We start from the raw sequence: 23435 nt of genomic DNA on the forward strand, positions 1-23435 counted from the left end.
TATTTAATATTAACTTAAAGTGAGACTCTTTTCCTTTATCTCTCTAAAAGCATTTTTTTCCACGTTACTGGCTATTTACTTAAACCATTAGCTATAAACATTCCAAAATTTTTCCTACTTGGAAAATATTTTCAAATACAATAAATTATGTAACATCTTAAGTGTATGGTGTAGAAAAAATGTAAATATATAATGCTTTTATAAAGAATTGGTATTCTCACAAATGCTATTTATTGTAAAACTGTACTTAGATTCAAAGGGAAATACTGGTTCTTATGAATTCCTTAATCATTTTTAAACAATTTCTATTAACTATTATTCCAACATACTCTTTTTTATTTTTAGGGATTAAACAATGTTATTGGTATAGACTTTGATTACAGAGAAGAATTTATCTATTGGATTGATTCTAGTCGACCCAATGGCAGTCGCATAAACAGAATGTGTTTAAATGGAAGTGATATTAAGGTAATTACATATTACAATGATGGGATTATTCAATATTTTATTTGTGTGATTGAATTGAACAGAAAATGTTATTTGATGGTAATGATGCAACTCATAGAATGTATTAGGTTGGTTTGAATTTCACGTTTGTACAGTGTAGGTTAATATATACTTTAAATATGAAATTGGAGGTTTTTATCCTTATGTTTCATTATGACACTATTACTTGCAATAAGGTAAAAATCAAATTGAATAAATAAAATTTGAAACCTTATTCACAACCCTAGAAAATGTGATGGATGCTTAAGGCTTGAATGATTAGTGCCTGAGATTCGATTGTGTTGATTTATATAAAAGAAAATGTTCACCCTGAGAATTTGTAGTTGAAAAAAATAATTATTAGACTGTAGATTGAACTTATAGCACTATTAAAATTAACTTTCCATAGATGGAATTAGTTGAATGCATTTGTGTAAAATCATGAATGTTCTGAGTAGGCAGCATCGTAATTAAACACGTGTCACCTTATAGATATGAACTACTTGGCACCATTTCTATGCTAACTTGAGTTTTAAAATAAAATTATTTGTACTGTATATATGTAGTAAAATGTATTATAAAGAAGTTCAAATTCAAGTAGATAGAACTCAATTACTTTAACTTTTTTTGTAGCCATCTATAATATTGTATAGAAAGCTTTGGTGGAAGCAATCAGTTTTGAAAATATTAATGAAACCTTGTAATGTATATATATATAAAATGCCAAAACAATCAGTAGGTTGGGTACAGGGAGTTCAGAATAACTGCTATTGGTTATTTTATATGCAGCATATTTGTGCATACAAAGCCTATATCCTTATTATATTTGATATTGACATAGGTTACAATTGAGCACAGCAGTTGAATGAGTATATTTTTACTTCCCTTTGGTTGGGTGAAATACTTAATGTATGTTCTTGCTTGTATTTTTTTCTCTCTTTGTAGTAGATAATTTAAATAGGGCAAGAACAGTTGGGGGAGTGGTGAATGCTATTGGTATCTCCCCAAGAACCTGTTATTAATAAATAACATCAATAAATTTTTGTGCTTGTGTGTCTCTGCCTGTGATAGAATTTTTGCCCAAAATTTTGAGAGGAGAAGGAAACTCTAATGAAAATGTGATAAACAACTGTGTAACCATCCAAGAGCCTTTTATTTTGGTGTTTCTTTCTTAAACCTTTATGGAATTTCTAGGGGTCTGATTACATATTGGGTAATTCCTCATAAACAAGTAAGTAATTTTATTAGGTAAATTGTTCTATGTTTTGTGCTTATCTAAATCCCATTTCAAATGTTTAAATACAATTCTGTATCTCTGAAAAAAATCAAGAAGCAATTGCTTAGTTCTTATTCTAGGCATTTACACTGTTAACTTTTTAAATTCTTATTTTGTTAGGTAGTGCATAACACAGCTGTCCCCAGTGCACTTGCTGTCGATTGGATTGGAAAAAACCTCTATTGGTCTGACACAGAAAAAAGGATCATTGAAGTATCCAAACTCAATGGCTTATACCCTACTATACTGGTTAGCAAAAGGCTGAAGTTTCCCAGGGACCTGTCTTTAGATCCTCGTGCTGGGTTTGTAACAAACATTGAAAATCTTAAATTAAAGATTAAGACTGTGGATTATGTCCAATATGGTAAATCCTTGTCTATAGATTTTAACATGGGAACCCATGAAAAGTGTAAATGTGTAGAAAGTTTTATTGAGAAATCAAAAAGAGAAATGTGACTATAACAGGGATTTCCCTAGTGGTCCAGTGGTTAAGACTTCACCTTCCAATGCAGGGGGTGCAGGTTTGATCCCTGGTTGGGGAGCTGAGATCCCACATGCCTCGTGACCAAAAAACCAAAATATGAAACAGAAGCAGTATTGTAACAAATTCAATAAATACTTTAAAAATTGTCCACATCAAAAAAACTTTAAAAAAAAAAAGAAATGTGACTATCACAAATTTTTTTAAGAAAAAAATTAAAGTGATGGGATTTTAGAGCAAGTATTTTTTTAAGTTTTTAAACATAACTCTTTTTATAACTAATCAATAAATGTATTGTTGAAATGAATAAAACATACAGATTTATCCAAATTCTAATGTGTTTAAATCTTGGAGGAAAGACAGGCGAAGCACAAACTCTTGGATCCTGTTTTGTAGTATTTGTAGTAGTCATGAATAGAGATGATGTAATTCCTGAACCACTTTAGAACAGGAGACTTAAATAGCATCCATGAATAATAAATAACAGGGTGCATTATCTATGCATTCAGAGGGAAAAGCATAGGGGGAATATCAGGAAAGATTCATATTAGAGTTGGGTTTCATTTGCATTTCTCTGTGAGAAAGAAGAACAAGTCATCATAAGGATCAAGGGCATCTGGCTGGATATCTCAGATGAGGGATGAACACACATTTAGGTGTCAAAACCTGTTTGCTAAAGTTCTATATTATGACCATTATCATTCACTTTCAATTACGTTGTTTTGGTAGGTAGAGAAGGCATGTCTTTCTTTTTTTTTTTTTACACTACAATTTGAGTGATTACGTACTCCAAAATGATCTCTGTAGAAGTTCAACCTATTGAACATGTTTGTTAAATTTGCTTTTTAAAAATAGGAAACACTTACAGTAACAAGTATTATGCTAACTCTAGTGCTGTAAATTTTCTGCTGTCTAAATTAATTTCCTATAAAGTGTTTTACCAAATCAGTTTTATCATGCCATATGCAATAATTAGATTTTGCTTCTTGTTAATATATTGTATCTCTGATTTTTGGTCTCATGTTTATAATTGGCAAAGTGATCATATCATAGTATGCATGGAGCTTGATTTTAAATATTAATTTGGGTAAAAGCAGTACCTAATAGTAGAAGACTTGTACTGTAAATACTACTCTGTTTCCAAGGTAATGGTGCAAGTTTTAAATTTTTGCAATATAATTATGTAACTATTTTGTTACCTTTTAAAATATTTTCTTTACCATAGTAACAGAAGAGTGTCAATTCTATTTTAACTGAAACAGAGTTACAAGAGCGTCTGTTTCTATAGATGTTTCAAGAAATAATGGCCAGATATACTAAATTTGGCTATCGTCATTATTCATTCATAAGAATATGAATGTTTGAGTCCTTTGGTATTTTATCAGAAGATATTTATTTTAGTGTGTCCATTGTCCTTTTCTTCAAAATCGGTATGGCTATCTTAGCTTCTCATCCAATAATTTTCAAGATGCTTCATTTTCCAAATGAAAGAAACATTATCTGTTAATAATAACAGTATTATGGAATTTCCTAGTTATAAAGCAAAAACTGTATGCTAGCATAGTGAACACAGCTGGATCTAGCTTTAAGTTTTATTTCTCCCAGGTTATGGTTATTATCCCATAAACTGACAGCAGTCTTAAGTTATCGTCAACATAAACCCATCCACCAAAAGTGTCAACTTAAACAATGAAGTACTAAATTATTGTAGATATTATGGAAGACTCCTTTGATTTCGTTTTTAAATATTATTTTGTTATGATATGGAATGGCAGATTATAACCCAAGAAACATAAAAATTAGATCTTTTTATGAAACAATTAAAGCCACATAGCAGATAAACAGATTCCAACAGAAAAAATTTAATGACACCTTTTTTGTTCATACTGTTTTCCTAGTTCCCCAGAGTGAGACAATAGGGCGACTTGGATTTTAGCTTTTATGAGATGAGCTTAAGGGTGAAAATGCCATAGCTGTCTAAAATATTGTACAATCTTGCTTCAAAAATGACAGCTCAAATTGTAAGATTAATAAAAATGCAATTGAACCTTTCTATGTCAGATTGCCATTGTGATTTGCATATGTTTTGAATATGCCAATACTACTGACCCCTCTTTCCTTGAGAAGGTGACTTCTGTCGCGATATTTAGTGAGGAATAGGGTAAGGATTATTTAAGGGAAGATAAAGATCATTGGAGTATCTAATGCAGTAAAGCGAGTAAACATTTAGAAGGTAGCTTGGGGGTCCTTTCTTACAATGGTAGTATGCCAGTTGTCACAGTACCGATTTAGATATGCTGGTTAGTAAGAATGGTAAAGAAGATACAAGTAGACAGATCATTTTCCTGGCTATTACATTTAAGTTCAGCTGAAATCCAATGATCCCAATCATTCTGTTATTGATTGGGAATCAATGTACTAAATCAATGTAAATAAATTAAAATTTATTTAATCATAAGTTTTAGGTCATTAATATCATTTACATTTAAGGTTTATAAAAGTTGTCATTTATACAGAAGAGACATAGATATAGATGCATTTTAAAGTAGAATAGAAAATATAATGTTAAAACTGTGCTGAGCATAATTTTATCTTTAAGATGTCACTTCAGCATAACAAGAAACCATTATGATAGACATTAAAGTAAATGTATGATATGACTGTTTAACAGAAAATAAATTCATCTGCTCATTCATTTATTCAACTCATATTTCTCTAGCATCTAGTGTATATCTGGCACTGTTCTAGGTATAATATAAAAATAAAAGTCACAACCCTTGTCTCCAAGTATTTCACAGTCCAGTGAGTAGGTAGATAAGCAAAAATTATCATATAATGCAATAACTCATGAAGTGGAGAAAACAGAAAATGTTTCTATCTCAAATGGGGTCAGTGAAATCTTCCAGGACAAGACTGGTGAAGTAAGAATTAGCCGGGTTATGTGGTACATTTCAGAGCAGAAGTCATTTCAGGCAAAAAGAAGAAGCTTTATGGGAAAACAAAGACACATAGGAAAGGAAGGCATATCCAAGGAACTGAAAATAAGTCATACTAAGGGAGTAAATTAAGTATATAAAATTGCAGAACTTTGATACCAGTTCACTTTATAGAGTAAAAAAGAGCTAGGGATAAATCAGAATGTAATACAACACAACAACAACAAAACAAACCTTATGAGGCTTATGGCTTGGGCAAACAGGTAAATAGAAAAATGATTTCCTCAGAATATGAGGAACAGAGGAAAAGGGGCAGATATAAGAAAGGGGAAGGACCTACTGGGATTGGGGGTCCCATATAATAATAATAATGATAATGATGATCAATATCACTTCTATAGCATTTTATGAATTAGAAAACTATCTCTGTGCTTTATCACTTTAGATGCTTATACTGTTTACTCAGAGTCTCTAAAACAGATATGAGTATTTTTATTATTATACTTTTAGTACAAGTATGAACATTCAGCCTCAGAGTGGCTAAGTGACTTTCTCAGGATCATTTAGGTACTGTAATACAATATTAAACTGGGGATTTAATCCAGTTTCCAAATTTTGGTCAGCTCTTTTCCCTATTACATGTATCACATTAGAGTTTCCAGTAACAAAGTTATCTTGGGTTGTGAGCAGGTTTTCCAAGAGCCATCCAAACAGGGCATAAGAAAAAAAATACTTTTTTTTCCATTTTAACAATTTGCCTTTTTATAAAATTTTAAGTTACTACAAATAATATGAGTTTTTTTGGAAATAAAACTGCCTAATCATTATAAGCATGCATTTTTTTTCAACATCTTTATTGGAGTATAATTGCTTTACAGTGTTGTGTTAGTTTCTGCTGTATAACAAAGTGAATCAGCTATATGCATGCCTTATTTTTAAAACATATTTTTATTTATTTTCCTTTTCTAATACTCTATTAGCAATATCACAAGAAAATAATACTGGGTTCTGTTTTGACTTTGAAATACGTTTAATGAGAGTATGTCGAAGGACACTTTATATTCTCAGAATCTCTATCCACTATTGTTAATATGGATATTGGAAGTGCAAATACATTTGGAAAAGACACATTTTGTGCTTCTATATCTTGGCTGATGCTATTCTTACTTTCTACAATGCCCCTGTGCTTTTCCTCCAGTTAGAATAACTTCTTATTTTTTCAACAACAGCAAAAAATATCACTTCCTCTGTGAAAGTTCCCCAATTGCATCTCAGTAGCCACCACATATTGAACATGTAACATTACGTGACTGTTATTGGTGTACATGTTTCTCTCTCCATCTAGAAAGCGAATTCCTTTAACAGAAAAGCCATGGCTTAATTACTGCTTGTGCCTAACACAGAAACTGTTAAATTTACTGTTGAAGGTAATAATAAATAGGCTACTGGATATACACAAACCATAGGATTGTAGTTTGCAGGGGCATTGCACCTGCATCTATGCAGAAACCAATTTATTGGTATGAAAACAACCTGCATGTTTCAAAGAGAAGAGTCATAACAAAGGGAACCTTTGTTGTGAGGGAATGAAAATCGTATAAGGAAAGAAAACTCTGTTTTTTATTGCTGTGGGGAAAAACAGAAATATTTCATTAAGCTAACCAGTCACATTAAAAATCCCCACCTTTTTCCTACCAATTTTTAAGCCTATAATCCCATATTTAGGCAAAAACACACAGGGAATGAACATTAAAAATTAATTTTATAGTTCAAAATCAGAAATAATTCCAACTGGAAGAAATTTCTCTAAATATGTTCCCTGAATTCAGGAAAAAAAAAAGTGAAAACTGATAGCAGACTTCTATTTTAATTTGTTTTAAAGAAATAAAATGTATCAGATTCAACTATAAAAGACATCCTCAGGAATCACAAAAGCCTGTTGTTATGGTTACAAGAAGACATTCTTTTATATGTTTACTCTTGGTTATAACTTACAGAATAGCTATTATTTGGAGCTGAGATTTTTCGTATGTGATCTTAGGTAAATTTTACATATTATATGGGTGAAATTTAAGGATCTCCTTTTGACATTTTCACTGAACTTTTCATTTTTCAGCTTTAATTATTTACAACAAATTTTTTACTTGGATAACATTTGGCAGGTTGCATTTTAGATGTTAAAATGACCAGAATGTCTAGTATGGGCTTTTTGAGAAACTTAAATGTATAGTAATGAGGCTTAATTATGGAAAAGGAAATGAAATTTAGTCATCACAAGTTAGCTACCCATAAGGAGAGATGCACAGTAATTTCTGTGCTTATGAAGGCTCATTTATACTGAGTACAGTTAAACTATGCTTTCCTTCAATACAGTAAAACATTTTTATAATATTCTTCTAATTGATGGGTACTTAAATAGGCAAATCAGGTAATAACACACATGATAAAATCCAGGCAAATCATGTAATAACATACATACAATCCAGATGCAGTAATTTATTAGACAGTTATCACTAAACTAATATGAATGCATATATTGTGTAGCTAGTGCAAGTAAAATAATAATAGTTAATATTTGCTGAATACTTAACTACATGTTCATAAATGTTCCAAGTTTGTTCCCTGTGTTCTCTCTTTTAATCCTTACAGGACTCTGTGAGTAGAAACTATTATTATCACTTTTGAACGTATGAGTAAATCCAGGCTCAGGGGAGGCTAACTAAAGTGCCAAGTTCACATGGGTGGACCTGGAATATGAACCCAAGTAACCTGTTTTTAGGCCTTTTTTGCTTTTAAGACTCTGCATAGTGTTGCTTAGAAAAAAAAAAAAAAAAGCTAGACAACATTATTAATGGAATATGAGTTTTATCTTAAATATAAAAAAATACATTTAAAAAAAGCTAGTCTATAAATCTAGAGACCTGAGCCCTTGTTCCAGCTTTATCACTATCATAACAGACTAGGACAAAGCTCATAATATTTTATGGTCTCAGTTTGTCAGTGAAATGAAGGCCTGAAACTACATGATCTTCAAGACCTGTTGCAGCATTAAAATCTTTAAGTTATACTTTATTCTAAATTCTGAAAGAGATAAAAGATCATTGTTATCAAGAAATTTATAAGGTAGTTAATGAAGATAAGATTTTTCATGCTTTTTTCCATCTGGGTAAAATTGTCATTCCTTCTTTTGTGCCTCCATGGTAAAGTAGTTTTATCATAACATGCTTTAATTTTTTCATTTGTTTTACATTCACCTCTACTGTATTCACTGAGAGATCTTTGATGGCAAAAATCATATCTGTTTACCTCTGTGTTCCCAGTACTAAGCAATGTCTGACACATATTATATAGCCTCAGTGAATCATTGTTTCAAGATATGTTTCTCAATCCACTTAAGCACGGCTTTGGGGTTTATCAGAGATGTTTCACCAACTGATTTATTGAGTTAGGTTCTCTGATTCTGAAGCCTGAGAACCTACATCATTACTGCTTTGTGGGTTCCTATGTGCATGATATATGTGTTGTTCAGTTATACATGTGATAAAGAAATTCTGTAGACCGGAAGGTGCTAAAGCACAGTTTCCTAAAGTGTGTTTCCTAGGAACTGCTCTAGGAAAATAAATGTAGTTACCCAAAACTATATGATAAACAAAGGATATTTTAGCTCCCTCTTAGAGAGTCATTATATCATATAGCATATTAAAAGCTCTGAAGAATCCTATAATTAACAAGATGATGCTTACTTTGCTTAACAAACCATTTCTCAAATATATATAATCTTGTAACCTACCTTGAAAAACATGAACTGACGCAAATCAGAAAAGAGTTTGTGGAGAACAGAGGGGACACTGAATAACGTCTGAATCATAATATCTGTATTGAAGAGGCAGGAGCAAGGCAAATGATATGATAAAAGCAAAAAAGTGAAAATGTAGGACTATAAATACTCCAACTAGACCTCAGTTCATACATTTCAATAGTGGGAAGTAAATTGGAAAAGTCTGTTTCTAGTAATGAAGAATTTGAGTGTCAGGGTGAGGATTTCAGACCTCAAACTCTCAGTGAACTTATTGGGAGTGATGTAACAGATGTTGGACTCCATGAAATATGCTCTTCCTCTTCTTTGTGGTATCTTGGTTCAAGATGATGATAAGATTAGCCAAATAAAATGTTCAGAATACAAACAAAAGATATTTGCTATTACATGGAGCTCAGACCATTTGAAATTCATAATTTACTTAATGACCTCAAAAACATTACTATTGACCTCTAAGAATCTGCAGTACTTTGTTAATAGTACTGCAGATTTAATGGAGGAAATTATTTTTCACTTTTGGAATTTACTTAATTTTATATGATTTTAATTAACTTAAATTTAAAGAGTCACAATTGGCTGGTGGCTACCACACTGAACAATGAACATTCAAAAAAATATAATGTACTTCTCCGTAATTCATTTTTAATTTTTCATAGGTAAAACACAAAAGAAAAAAAAATATTTAGATAGTTTTATTCCTCTAACATTATAGATGCATTTTGAAGGTTTACCTCTTTAGTTTTGGGCATCTATTATTTGTTAACACTTGCAGAAATGTTATATACATATGAGTTGTATACTAAAGGAAACATATGTTTAAAATTATATGGATATTTCAAAGTGTACTACATGTTTTAAAAAAAAGCATAAGAAAAGTTTGCATTGAAGTATGCTTCTTACAAGCTGCAATTAGAGAGATACAAGAATTAATTTGGGAATAACTAAGCAAATAAGAGAAATACTGTAAGATGTTTTACTCCCTGAGTGTCTATAAACAACGTGGCTATTGATTTTCTTTTTTAGGTATTTATATTGGATTGACTGCTGTGAGTATCCTCACATTGGACGTGTTGGAATGGATGGAACCAATCAGAGTGTTGTCGTAGAAACCAAGATTTCTAGACCTATGGCACTAACAATAGATTATGTCAACCATAGACTCTACTGGGCTGATGAAAATCATATTGAATTTAGCAACATGGATGGATCTCACAGACATAAAGGTTGGTCCCATAGCACAAATGATTCAGTATTTCACCAGTGCATAAAATAGTCATTTAGAAAAAAAAATATATATATATATATATTTATTTATTTATTTTATATACTTTCATCAAATACATTTCTTAATTTAAGATTACATTATTATATTCCTTTGTGACAATATTGGTAAATAAGAATTAGATCTATTTATTCAGACCTTCTGTAGTCATACATAAAATCACTTTGACATTGTGAATGTTTTCTCTAATTGTACTTTTCTAAATAGTTTTTATAGTAAATGAATGATATTTTTATAAGTTAATATATACATATATCCTAATTGAACTGAAACAGAATACTTGCTTATAAAAATAAGGTTATTATTGCAATCTGATAGGTTTCTTTTTTTAAATACTAAGTGAAAGTATAATTCTTTAAAGACAGTGAAGTAATATTTAAAAGTTATCAGTTAGACTACATACATGATTAAATTTATTGTTATGTAATCAACAGCATCAACAAAAAGTAACATGAAAAACAGCTTTCAAATTAGAGTAACGTTTAGGAAATTATTTGAATATAAATTCTATAGGTACTTTATTTTTCTATTTTTTATAACTCTGAGTAGATTATAAGACTCTAAATATAAAACAAATGAAGGAAGCAATTTGATATGGGGGAGGTAATGCTAGAATTAGGGATGGGCAAAAAGTCTTAGAGGAAAAAATAGCTGAGGATGAGGGAATTAACAAGAGCAAAGGAGAAGGACATAATAAAAAAGAATGGGATCCAGGTGAAGATGACATGAATATAACAGAAACCACAAACAATTCATGAACACTCAAAATATTTTAGATGCAGGTAGCTTTTTAAAGATTAGGTTTTTCCCAGAATGAAGAAGAGGAACAAATTTTTATTAATCTGTAGTGACTTAATGTCACCTTTGTTATTAGGTGTTTTCATCTTCAAATATCTTGTAAAGTACTGAGAGACTGTAAAGTTTCACTGAGAGATCCCAAGTAAAGCCATACATTTGTATGGCTTAGCTTAAGAGATTGCTTTCTTCTCTGGCAGTAAGCTTAGATCAAAACCCCTGGAAGAAGGAAAGAGGTGAAATGACAAGGAAGAGAGAATTATTGATAATTTAATCCTGTCAGGTGAAGCCCTTTAAATGTATGCCAGTGTAGAGAAGAATGAAGCCACTGAATTTTAAAAAATTAAAAACTAACAGTGGGAAGGGGCAAGTGGAATTAGGGGATTAAGAGTTACAAACTCCTATGTATAAAATAAAACAGCTACAAGGATATATTTTTACAGCACAGGGAATATAGTCAAAATTTTATAACAATTTTAAATGGAGTATAATCTGTTAAACTATTGAATCACTGTGTTGTACACCTGAAACTAACATAATATTGTAAATCAAGTATACCTTAATAAAAATAAATTTAAAAAAATAAATAATAAAGGAGGTATACATCACTGAAGTCACATCACTCCTTAACTCTGCCCAAGTTTCTCTCAGTTGTTGTTTAAATAAATATGTCTAACTAAAAATGCCAACAGAAAGCTTTTAGAGGTGCTTTTTTAAGGGTGGGAACATTGAAGTATGACAAGTGTCGGATGAGTCGCTTATTTAGGTGTTGGCATTCCAATTATAAAGAAACTCATCAGGATGCAATTGGAATGAAGAGTTATTTAAAGATCACTTTAGGGTTTTAATTACAGCAAAAGCAATGTTGTCAAATCAAAATTACACTTAGCATTCAGCAGTTATATCTCCTTTGAAGAATCAATAATGAAATGTTCTGCAACTTTTGTAGATGATATAATTGAGTTTTATTGTAGCAATCAGTATTTTCACCACATAACCATTTTTAGCATGTATTTTTAGCGTGCTAAGTTGTTGTGAATGTATTACTTTGTGCTAAAATTTCACTGTACAATAAAATTTAAACAATTTTTGGTTAGATAGGTAAATATTTAAAATATATTCTAGCATCAAATATTTGCCTATTTTTGTTTGAGCCTTTTGTTTGAATAACAAAAACTAGTTAAAAATGTCCATTAGAAACTATTGATTCCATCCCCTCCCCATTATTTTAAAATTATGTCAGATATGTGGATGACTAATGCTTTGAAAACTTAATACAAAATTGAATGCATGTAAATTAAGTGTCTTTCAATCACAGTACTGGTGATGACTTTGGGTAGATGGACATAGATAGCAAGGAGAAGTGAAACTAAATTTACTGAAGAGTAAAATATTTGGCTGAAAGATATTCAGGCATGATGTTATTAACATTTAAAAATCTGATTTTTGAAAATACTTTGAGGCTCAAGGGGGGAGAAAAGGAAAGTAAAAGAGTTCCTGCCTTCAGAAATATTTTCTCCTGAAGGCTTTTTCAGAAAGACTAATGAAAAATTCACTAAGTGTCTTATTAGGCATCTGTCAATATCTGAATGCAAGCCAGTAATTACCTGGTAGTTACTAATGAGCTACTAACTGTACACAGCCTGACTTACGCCAATTTCACAACCAATGAAAAAAGAGTCATTCATTTGCAATGTCTGTAAAGAGGAATAGGATTTTTTTACTCCTTGCATTGTCCCCATAAAGACATAAAAAAAGCTGTGGTTTTCTAGTTGCATATTTGGAGGTGGAAAATGAGACTATTATAACATTAGTAACTTTTGTATTAGTTTGGCCACTGACCTCTCTTCTCTCTTAACCAGACTAGTATTATTGTTCTCATTTATTCTTTTTATTAAAACTAGAGCCAGAGCTCATCAAAAGAATGGGATATGCCAGTCATGACAAAGTAATCTGAGAGTATAAAGGGTGTATGAAAATTTCAGAATTACGTTTTTCTTTTAATAAGTCAAAGTTTAATAATGGAGAAAAAACTAAACCATGAGTATCACTTTACAGTTTAGAAGGTTTTTTCCCCCAAACATGTTGTGGTTTAAACCATACAGCATTTCCATAAATGAAGCATTATTTTATTACTTGCCCAGCCTAAGAGTTTCTAAAAGATCTGAGTTCTGTGCCTAAGCGATAGATCAGATTACCTCTGAGGACCATGTAACTGGAAAATTGCTTGAGAACTTACATCCGTCTTTCTCTGCTACCTCTTCTACCCCAACCCACCTTCTTAACAAGTCCAAGCACTACATCGTAAAATTTAAAAAAAAGAGAATTAGTCAATTTGCTATCTTGGGAACATTTAGGTGTAATCTTAGTTACATGAATCTTTCCCTAATGCCTGTGTATATTATTCTACTGGTTTTTACTCCAATAATTATATAATAATATGGTATAATAATACTGTAGAATAGTATGCATACTACTGGATAACTGAGAGAGACAGTTAAATCACAGTTTCATTGTTCATTTTTTAAATTTCTCTGATTTCTTTTTTTTTAGATCTTCCCATTCATTCCTTCATTCATTCAACAAACATTTACTGTTGTCTCTTTCTGTGCCATGCATTATGTGAGGCCCTGGAGTTACAAAGCTGAATAAGTCCCTGCCTTCAAAGCACCTATAGTTTAGTGGGGGGAAGAGACTGATATGAAGGTAAAAACATAAATTAGATTGGTGTTAGCAGTATATGTACAGTATTGCCAAAATGCAGGCTGGATTAGGGAAGTGTTTGGTGAAGTGATGGGATCTTTGAAAAATCTGAAAGATGTAGGACAAGCTCTCCATATGGGGAAATGAAGGAAGGATTCATCACACAGAGGGAACAGCATGTGCAAAAATGTAATAGAGTCTTGAAACAGTATGGGGTTTACACAATTTGTAAACTGGAAGTTGTGTAAGAGGAAGATAATGACACTAGATGAACAAGGGCAAATTGGGGCCAGATTGTGACAGGCCTTGTATGTTAAGTAATTTGGAATTTATCATATAGGTCATAGGGAGACATTGATGGCATTTAGTTGATAGAGTGCTGTTATTAGATTTGACAACAGCATGGAAAATGAAAGACCCTGGAAGGGCAACCAATTTAGAGGCTGTTAAAATATTTTAGGAGAAAACACTTGAAGTGATTATAGCTGTGGGAATGGGGATAAAATGTTACATTCAATAGTTATTTAGCAGAATAAAGAGGAAAGATCTGTAAACTTAAAACAGCAGAAATATTGGTGGTTGAGCTGCAAATATTAAGTGAATGATTTATATTATTATCTACTTAGCCAGGGGGAAATAACTCACAGTTTGGATAACTTATGAATTTCAAATATATTTGTACATTTTTTAAAGAAATAAAAAGTACTAGACTAAGCATAACTTAGAGATTCTTCTTGAAAAGCTCTGTCTTGATGAGAGGTACATTTATTTAACAAAAGGGTCAACATCAAAGAAATTCTAAGGATATGGTTAAACATTCTTTATCATATATTTACCTAAAAAGCCTTTCTGAATACCTGATAATTTACCTAGAAGAAAGATTGCAAATGAGTGAATCTCTCTCCTCCTACTATTCCTTGAGATATAAAATAGGTCCAGTGAGAAACTTGGCATTTCAAAATGTTCTCCAGATTGAAATGCTCAGTTTTTAAGTTTAAATCTGTCTTTATACAGAAACAGAATGATTCTAAATATATTCTAAACACAATGATTCTAAATAATAATATTCTTCTTGTAGGCCTATATTTTTGGGACTGATTTCTTACCACCCCCAAACCACAGTCCTCCTCAGAGAATTTTAGGCTTTGATGTTGGATAAGAAGTTCTAAAACTTTGTTGGAGCACAAATCTTTGAGTAAAAGGATCTTCTCAGACTGGAGAAAGAAAACCCTTAGCATCTTAAAAGAAGCTTGGGGAACCTAAGGGTGAGGGTGGGTTGGGGTGGGATCCACTGTTAGAAAGCTTTTTCACCCTGAAATGTATGTGTAGCTTCACTGGGTCTCAGTTGCCTCATCCATAGAAATAAGGGTATTGGAAAAAATGGCATCAAAGGGGAATTCCAGAACTAAAATTCTAAGTCTCCCAGTTAGGTGGATCACTTTAGAATTTTTGCCAAATCCCAAAGTTTTAATTTCAGGTTAGTCTCCAATTTATTTACAAATAAATCTGTAATAACCAGATTTATTTCCTTAGTTAAAATCTCAAATCACCTATCCAGTCCTCAGTTCTCCCTGATTATTACTGCAAAAGTTATTAATATCTTTTAAAGTTGAGTACTTGTGAACTTACCAAATCAATGAGAGAAGAAAACATATGTTCTTGAGCATGATGTTGTATTAGATGTTTTGCATGTATGATTTATTATTATTATTGGCTTTCAGTGGAAATTTTCTTAGCTTAATACTGTGGTTCCAAGAACTGGAACCATCCCCTTATAAACTCATACTTTTATTAGAAGCCTACTGTGTTCAAGAAACTGCTTGATGCAATACATGCTTTTTTAGCCATTCCATCAGTGAACACTATGAGATGTGTCATTAAAGCCATTTTGCAATAAGGAAATAAGTTTAAAGAGATTAAATAATTTGTCCAAAGTCAAATAGCTCATAGTTAGAATTTGAACCCAGATCTAACTGGTTCCAAAGCCTCTTCCATTCTCCACAAGGCCCCCTTGTTTTTGAAAAGATGACTAACTGAAGATTTTTCTGTCTGCTTGTTATAGTTTCTAATAGCAACAGTTATAGCATAAACACACACCTATATATATAAAGGTATATCCATACTTGAACTTTTTCAGATTAATGTAAATAGTAGACATAGATAAATTGCAAAATATATGAGAAATAAATAAACAAAAACGTAAGCCATTAGAATATAATTACTGTAAATAAAAGAGTATAGCTCATTAAATCCAGTTTTTGTGTGTGTTTGTTTATTTGAAGGTGTGAAGAGAACAATCATGTTGCTTAAAAATGTACACCTTGCTTTAGTGGGACATTTTGATATTTCTGTTGGCTCTTTCCAAACTAACTTTATCTCCTGCCTATGGGAAAACTTCTACTCTTATTTGAAAATTTATGTCACGGAATTCCTGAAATTTGAACACAGCAAAGATCCTTTGTTATTAATTTTATGCATCATGAAAGTATAGCCTTCTCTAATGAACTGTTTATAAAATAGGTTACATTTTATAGACATTTCTGAGAAAAATTTCAGCCCTAACTCTGCATATCTTGCTTAACTTAGAGATTTTGTTTTCCATTTAATGAAAAGAAAATTAAATACCAGAAAATTATATTTAGATCACAATTTCATTTTGACTGCTTGTATCAAAGCACATAAATTCAGATTTATTTTTCCTCATTTTTTTGTGAGTTGCCATTGAACTTGAGATAGAGAGGTAGTTTTTTGACAAAAAGACTGAAAATACTGTGTAAACTGTAATAACAAAAGGGTGAGCTAAGAAAAACATTGCTTGACCTTGAGTTTTAAAATTTATTTCTTCTAGTACTTTTTTTTTTCAGAATATTCTTCGAGTCACTGAATGATTTAACCTTGTGTTAAATCAGTCGGCTATGTACATATTTTATCCAGCACACTGGAAAAATATACACTCACAACTGCTAATTTCTCAGAAAACTAATCATTGGGTATGATTCTAAACTATAGCTTATCACTGAACTTTTATTTTGTGGAAAAATTCTTTAAAGTTTCATGCTATTATGTTGACTTTGACTCTTCATTTGTTTCTATACTCCTAGACCTGAAGATACTCATATTGAAGTGTCAGTATTGTATTGACAGTCCAACACTTTAGTTTGTTTATTGCTCTGGGAATCTAGTTTGTGTTGTGAGGAGGCAGTTCTGTGCTTGGATTTAAAATCCAAATCATAACCCATGCAGTGATCATCTAATCAATGTTGGGAAAAGAATCCAGATCTCAGTGTGCTACTGGTGAAATAGCAAAGATATATTTAGCGGGTTTTGTTCTAAGGGGGAAAAACACACTGAAAAAGACAAAGGGAGTACTTTGTGCTCCTGTATCCTGAAAGTCAGTAGCTGTTGCATTTAGGTCTTTAGAAAATGTAAATATCCACCAAAGCCCACTGAAAAAAGAGAGAGAATCTAATAAACACCACCGTCCAATTTTACAATATTCTAGAGTGTTTCTTTCTTGATAAGATATTGCATTTTAGTACTTTTGAAAAAAAATTTCCTATCATTCACAGTCCGTTACAAACAGTTGACTTCACAGGCTATTTTATGCCAATGGTGTTGATGTGCTGCTGTTTACAATACAATAAAAGTTAATGGAAGGGAGCAAAATAAAATTCAGTTACTATAGAAATGTTCCTGAACCAGTCAAATAAATTGAAATTAACTGCCATTTCTGAAAAGTTTTAGAATTTCAGTGTCAATCATATCTTTTATTTTTGTCCCTTGAATAGAACATGTTACGTTAAATTGTGTATATGTCTAAACAGGTTATTATTTTGCAAATGTCACATGCATTCCATATACTTTTTAAAATATAAATTTAAAGAATTACCCTATATGAGTTTTCAGCCACTTTCAACAGTGTTATCCGTCCCAAATATGACATGGTGCAGCATTGGGAATTAGTAGCTTTAGTTTTTGGTTAGGTTACTCTCTAATTTAGGCAAGTTGCTTTGCCACACTATAGTTCAAAGTTCTTACCCACAAAATAGGACTTCTAATCAATCAGTGATTTTTTAACATTTCTTAAAGGAATTGACTGAGGTTGGAACTGGGGGAGAGGAGGACTGTTCATTCAGTTCACTCACTTATCCCTAGTTATTCCTAGGAGTACTAGAACACGTTTGAAAATGCTTGTAATATGTTACACTCTTTTCTGTTTTTATTCTAGAAGCATATTTATAATTATAGGAATGTGGGACAACCAGATACTAAATTCATGTAAATGGCTCTACTTGATATCTGTTCCAAAGGCAAAGGGCTTTTCAAAGTCTTCAGCTTTCATTAGGAAGCTCTAAGAAACACATTCCTAACGCATATGTATGTAGAATGTCATAACTTATATTTAGTACTGATGGTCAGCTCTGAAAGTACATTTCCAAGTATCTATGAAGGTTTGTATCACCAGTAGAAAAGTCCAGAGAGTTTCAAAGCAACTGGAATATATCTTTACCAAGTGCATGAAACAGTGTTGTTTTGTTTACTTCAGAGATTGAAGAGCAGTGTCATCATCAAGAGACGATATTTATAGGCACAGTTTAGTTTTCAAAGTAAATGAACTATAATTTACATTGTAAACTTATAAATACTGCTATTCATTAGCAGAAATACTCTTTTTAGATATTAAATATGAAAGTGGCCATATATGACCTTATATTATGAATAATTTAAAGATATGTGAGGGAAGGGAAGGGATTAAATTATATGAAGTTGAATATTCCTAATCTATGTAGAGAGTGTATATGATTTGAGGTGACAAGGTAGACAATAAAAGGCAAGGAATACCAGAAAAGGGTAGGCAAAGGATGCCTTCTGTCTTTTAATAATGGTTTTAATTTAAAGAAGAGCTCTAAATAATTTCTATATTTTGCCATCATACATTACATTTATTTCAAAAAGTTTCACATTTAAGTGTCCCAGTGTAAACTACTGCATTAAGGAAGGACATGTAACTTTTGTCTGGACATTTGATCAGTGTCGGTATTCCAAAGGCAGCCTCATATAATAGACGCTCAAGTAGCATCAGCTCATATCTGCTATGTACTCTGACATATGCTGAATGGAAGACCTTTATTTTTCCTCCTCTTTAAGGTTTCAGTGATGGATGAACTTTTTGAAAGATCATACTTTTTATTGGAAAAAATAACTTTTGAACATTTTATCATCATGTTTGGTGATATTGACTATTATTAGTGTTTCTACCATTTGATAATGTTTTTATTGATTTTGAACAATGGATTTTGGATCCATATGCCTGAAATTTTATTTGTAGTACTGTTTCCATTAAGCAGGGTTGTATTAAAGAGTAGGCAGGAAAAAATGTTCATGTAGGCAAATGTTAAATGGAATATTTTGTAGCCTGTTGTAGATGGTTCTGAGGAAATAATTATTTTAAAAAAATCTTCTGCCAACAGTAACACTGAAGGGGATGCCCAATTACGGACAAAGAACAAATGTTCTTGGCACTAAGGTTACATAAAGCATACTCTTTTTGATGGGGCATTTGTAACTAAAGCTACTGACTCAGCAGTCATTCTCTGGAAATTAGTATACTATGGCCATTTTCCCCTCAACCCACTCTTCTCCATTACTCTCTATAAACTAGAAACCATTATTCACCCACGTACTCACCACTGTCATGAATCTTCCACTTTCTTGACATGTTAGATCACTTTCTTCCATCATCTAATTTTATCATGTTACACTCCTTTTGTAGCCTTTGATTAATCTCACCTCATTTTTTGAATGCTAATTGTTTTTCTTTGTTTTATATCTTCCTTTTTGGTTTTCATGTTCTACTACTTTAATTCCTGGCTTCTCTACATACCGTATTGTAAATTAGACTTCTAGAAAGATATCAGGGAAAATTGTTAGTGTCAAGGTCTCTCAGAATAGAGGATTAGTGAGGATCCTGATATTCTCTTCTGAAGACAGAAGTTTCAGTCAGGCTAAATAGTTTGCACAGTACTGCCTAGGGAATGGCTGTCATTGGTGGTTTTTGATCAAGGAAGAGAGATGCGAGATAGAAGAAATATTGGAAATATTTACTGGAGGGAGTTCTAGTTATTCTATCTTTGCCTCTTTGCCATGCTCTGTATGCTAGAAGGCGGACTTCTGTGGACTGCATCACCCCGGCTCTTTTACCTTCCAGCCTCAGATTGGATTTAAACCATGGAAAGCATTGGCAGGAGATTAGACAATGGAGGAAGCAAGAGGCCAGAATATTTATTTATCCCCTTTCCCTCCATGACCAACTACAGTGGTTTAGCAGTGGCTGAGTTCCTCTGCCAAATGTCATCTGCTTTTGGTAGGTGGCTTTTTCCTTAGCTACAGCTTTCACCAGCTTCTGGTATCAGATCTAGGAAAGAACTTTATCATCGGTTCCTTAGCCACACCTCTGTAAATAATTAAGAGAAAAATAATAAAACCAGTTGCGTACATAAGACTGACTTCTTTCAATTAAATTCTTTTCAATTATCATTTAAAAACATGTTCTCTGTTTACTACAGGAAGCTTGGCTGTTACAAAAAAAAAGGTTGGAAGAGTGGAAGAGTTTAAAAGCAATGAGAAAAATTAGACTAATTTTGCAATTTTTCAGGTGTGAGGGAAGGTGAGACTACTTGGGACAATGACACCAAGAATAAGAAAAATGGGAGAGAGAGTCTTAAAATGTATTAAAAATCAAAAGATGATAGAATTTAATATTTTGTTTGATATGCTTATTAACTTTAAAGTTTTAGGAGATTGTTTCCAAACTGTCAGCCGTAGAGTGAGGGTCAGGTTGACTTTACTGGATCATTCAGGTGTTCCAAACAATACATAAATTCTTTATAACTAAAAGAAAAAAAATCAATATTCAAGTTACTCTTATCTTGATTCCTTAATAAAAATAACTACTGAATTTGGTGGTTGAACTTTGTTCTTCCTTTGAAAATATTTATAATAATTTTTAAATAACAAAATTAAAAATTGTTCCATATAATATTTTAAAATGACATTTACATCCTTGAAGTAAATCTTCGAGAAAAATCAGAAAAAAATATGGCATTAGTAGTAAAATTTCTATTTAAGTACTAACCCACTGGGCAAAGCTATGTTGAATCTGCCATTATCCCAATGTAATATCTTACCCAGAACTCCAACTATAAGATTTTAACTCAACAAGAGATGAGTACTATGTCATTGGTGCATTCTGTTCTTAAGTATTTAAACTAGGTTAGTCCCAAATATATAATTAGACTGGTATTATCCAGGAATATACTTGTTTAGCATGATAAATGATATTCCCAAAAATGAATAATCAAGAGTTTCGTAATAGAGTATCTCTAACTGTGAGGCAACAGTTAAGCTGAAAGCATATTCTGGATTTCCACTTTTTCTATTTATCGTAATTACTAGGAACCTTACCAGGGTAGCAACCTACTTGACTAAAAGAGAAAAACTCCGCAAAGAGTATTTCTTCGATTTATTTTTTGCCAAATATCAGCTCCTTTCTTCTGATACATATAGTCTATGAAATAAAAGTTAGGAGCCTAGTGCTTGAGTGGAGTGCTGGAAACAGTACAATAAATACCGCTGTTGTACAGAATAGAGGCCTAACTACAGAAAGCAGCTTTAAAATAGGTTTTAAATATATAATAAGTACCTGTTAAACTGCAGCCCACACAACTGTTCTGTTTTTAGTGTCGTTTTTGTATGTCTGCTGAATACCTGTAAAATGAAAGTTTCCCTACATTTATTTTTTGCATTTTTCTTTCAATCAAACAAAAGCAGTCTTATGTATAACAGGGGGCCATATTATTTTCCTCTTAGAAAAGGATAACCATTATTCTGAGAAAACATTGACTGCTTTTTCCATAAACTCAACCATGTCTTAGTAAGAATTTGTGTTAAATATTTCTCACATATACCATCACATTTCATGTTTATATTTTATATATATTTTGTCTATTTTGTCAGCTCCACTAACTGCCAAATTACATCACAAGATTAATCTTTTTTGTTGCTCTGTAATATATGCATGTATATATAATACATGTATGTATATATTATGCATATATATATTACAGATATGTTACATATGCACACATACCTAATACACGCACACGTGTATATACACACATATAGATGTACATATATACACATATCTATAAGGTGAAAATAAGTATATAAATAGAGATACAACCAAAAGTAAGCAAGTTTATTTTTCTCATTCTGAATCAGGAACGTTTCCCATACCAAAATATATAATGCTTTGGCTCGGAACATCTCATTTACTCCCAATGTAGGTTGAAGTCTTTGTGTTGATGGAAAAACAAACACAGCATCCATGCATTTATACTTACCATTTATCAGTTACCATATAGCAGTTTTTTCACAGAAACTTAAGCAGATAGTCAAATAACTCTCATAAGGAGATTTTAGGTCCTAAAGAGGAAATGAGGCATACTGCCAAGTTATGAGTCAAACCCCAGAAAAGGCAATATGTAAAGATTCTTGTTTGTTTGTTTTGCTCTCTTTCATTTTACTTGATTTTTATCGGCATTGGTCGTGGTGTTAGGGAACACGTCACTATCTCTTAGAGAGTAGCTTGTTGGAGCCACTATAGTGTTACAGATGTATGAGACTAGATTTCTTTTGGTTAACATAGTTGGTGTTTTTACTTCATTTCTTTTCTCTAGAAGGAATACTCTGGTGGTTGTGTTTGATGCTTGCTGTTTGGGAAATAAGTATGTTTACCAAATGAATGGGCTTGGAATAGGCTTGTATAAAGATCCTAGTGTTAGTCCTGTTTTTCTTTGTCAGTATCAAATAAGGAATTGAATCAAACGGATTCAATTCCTGGGAAAATGGACTACTTTTCTTCACTTTAACCTGACTTTTCTACATTCTTTGTACATCCAGCTATGTGCCAAAAATAAGAGTTCATTTTTCTGATATCTATGCACTTATATTGATTACCTGATAACAGAGGGTTTCTGGTGGCCAATAACTACAAACTTAGAGATAGCAAACTTGCCCTGTGCTTAAATTGTCTCATGTCTGAAAATCATATACAGTGTAATTGCATTCAAGTAATTAAATAAAATGATATTCACATGGAGCTTATGAAATTAGTCCCATTGTTTTATATACTTGTATTAGTTTGCTAAGGCTACCACAAACTTGGCGGATTAAGCAACCGAAATGTATTTTCTTAGTCCTGGAAGCTGGAAGTCCCAGATCAAGATGTTTGCAGGTTTGGTTTCACCTGAGGCCTCTCCCTTCGGCTTGTAGATAGCCGTCTTCTTGCTGTGCCTTCACCTGGCCATTTCTCTGTATGTGCACACCCCTGGTGTCCCTCTCTTCTTGTAAGAGAAGTTATATTGGATTAAGGTCCCACTCTGAAGACCTTAATTTAATCTAACTTACTTCTTTAAAGGCCCTATCTTTAAATACAGATATATTGGGGTCTAGGGCTTCAACATATGAATTTTGAGGGGACACAATTCAGTCCATAACCACACTTTACCTTACTAGGACGGCTTTCTTAAAGTCTGATAGGTAAAGTGGCAAAGAACTCAGCAGCCGGCAAATCCGATTTAGATTCAGATACCAGCATC

At 32.1% G+C, this 23435-nt stretch overlaps 1 protein-coding gene across 1 annotated transcript in view; it reads left to right on the plus strand.

Moving 5' to 3' along the window:
• Positions 1-23435, plus strand: part of LRP1B (LDL receptor related protein 1B) — a gene marked incomplete at its 3' end in the record, with an annotated part of 1802496 nt that overhangs the window by 1559793 nt on the left and 219268 nt on the right. Inside the window, exons 58-60 of the mRNA XM_082657914.1 lie at positions 346-468; positions 1883-2064; positions 10020-10219. Of these exons, the coding sequence (XP_082514040.1) occupies positions 346-468; positions 1883-2064; positions 10020-10219 (505 nt within the window). The remainder of the gene's footprint in view (positions 1-345; positions 469-1882; positions 2065-10019; positions 10220-23435) is intronic.

This window comes from Grampus griseus (assembly GCF_964374135.1).
Source record: "Grampus griseus genome assembly, chromosome: 7".
NCBI lineage: Eukaryota > Metazoa > Chordata > Mammalia > Artiodactyla > Delphinidae > Grampus > Grampus griseus.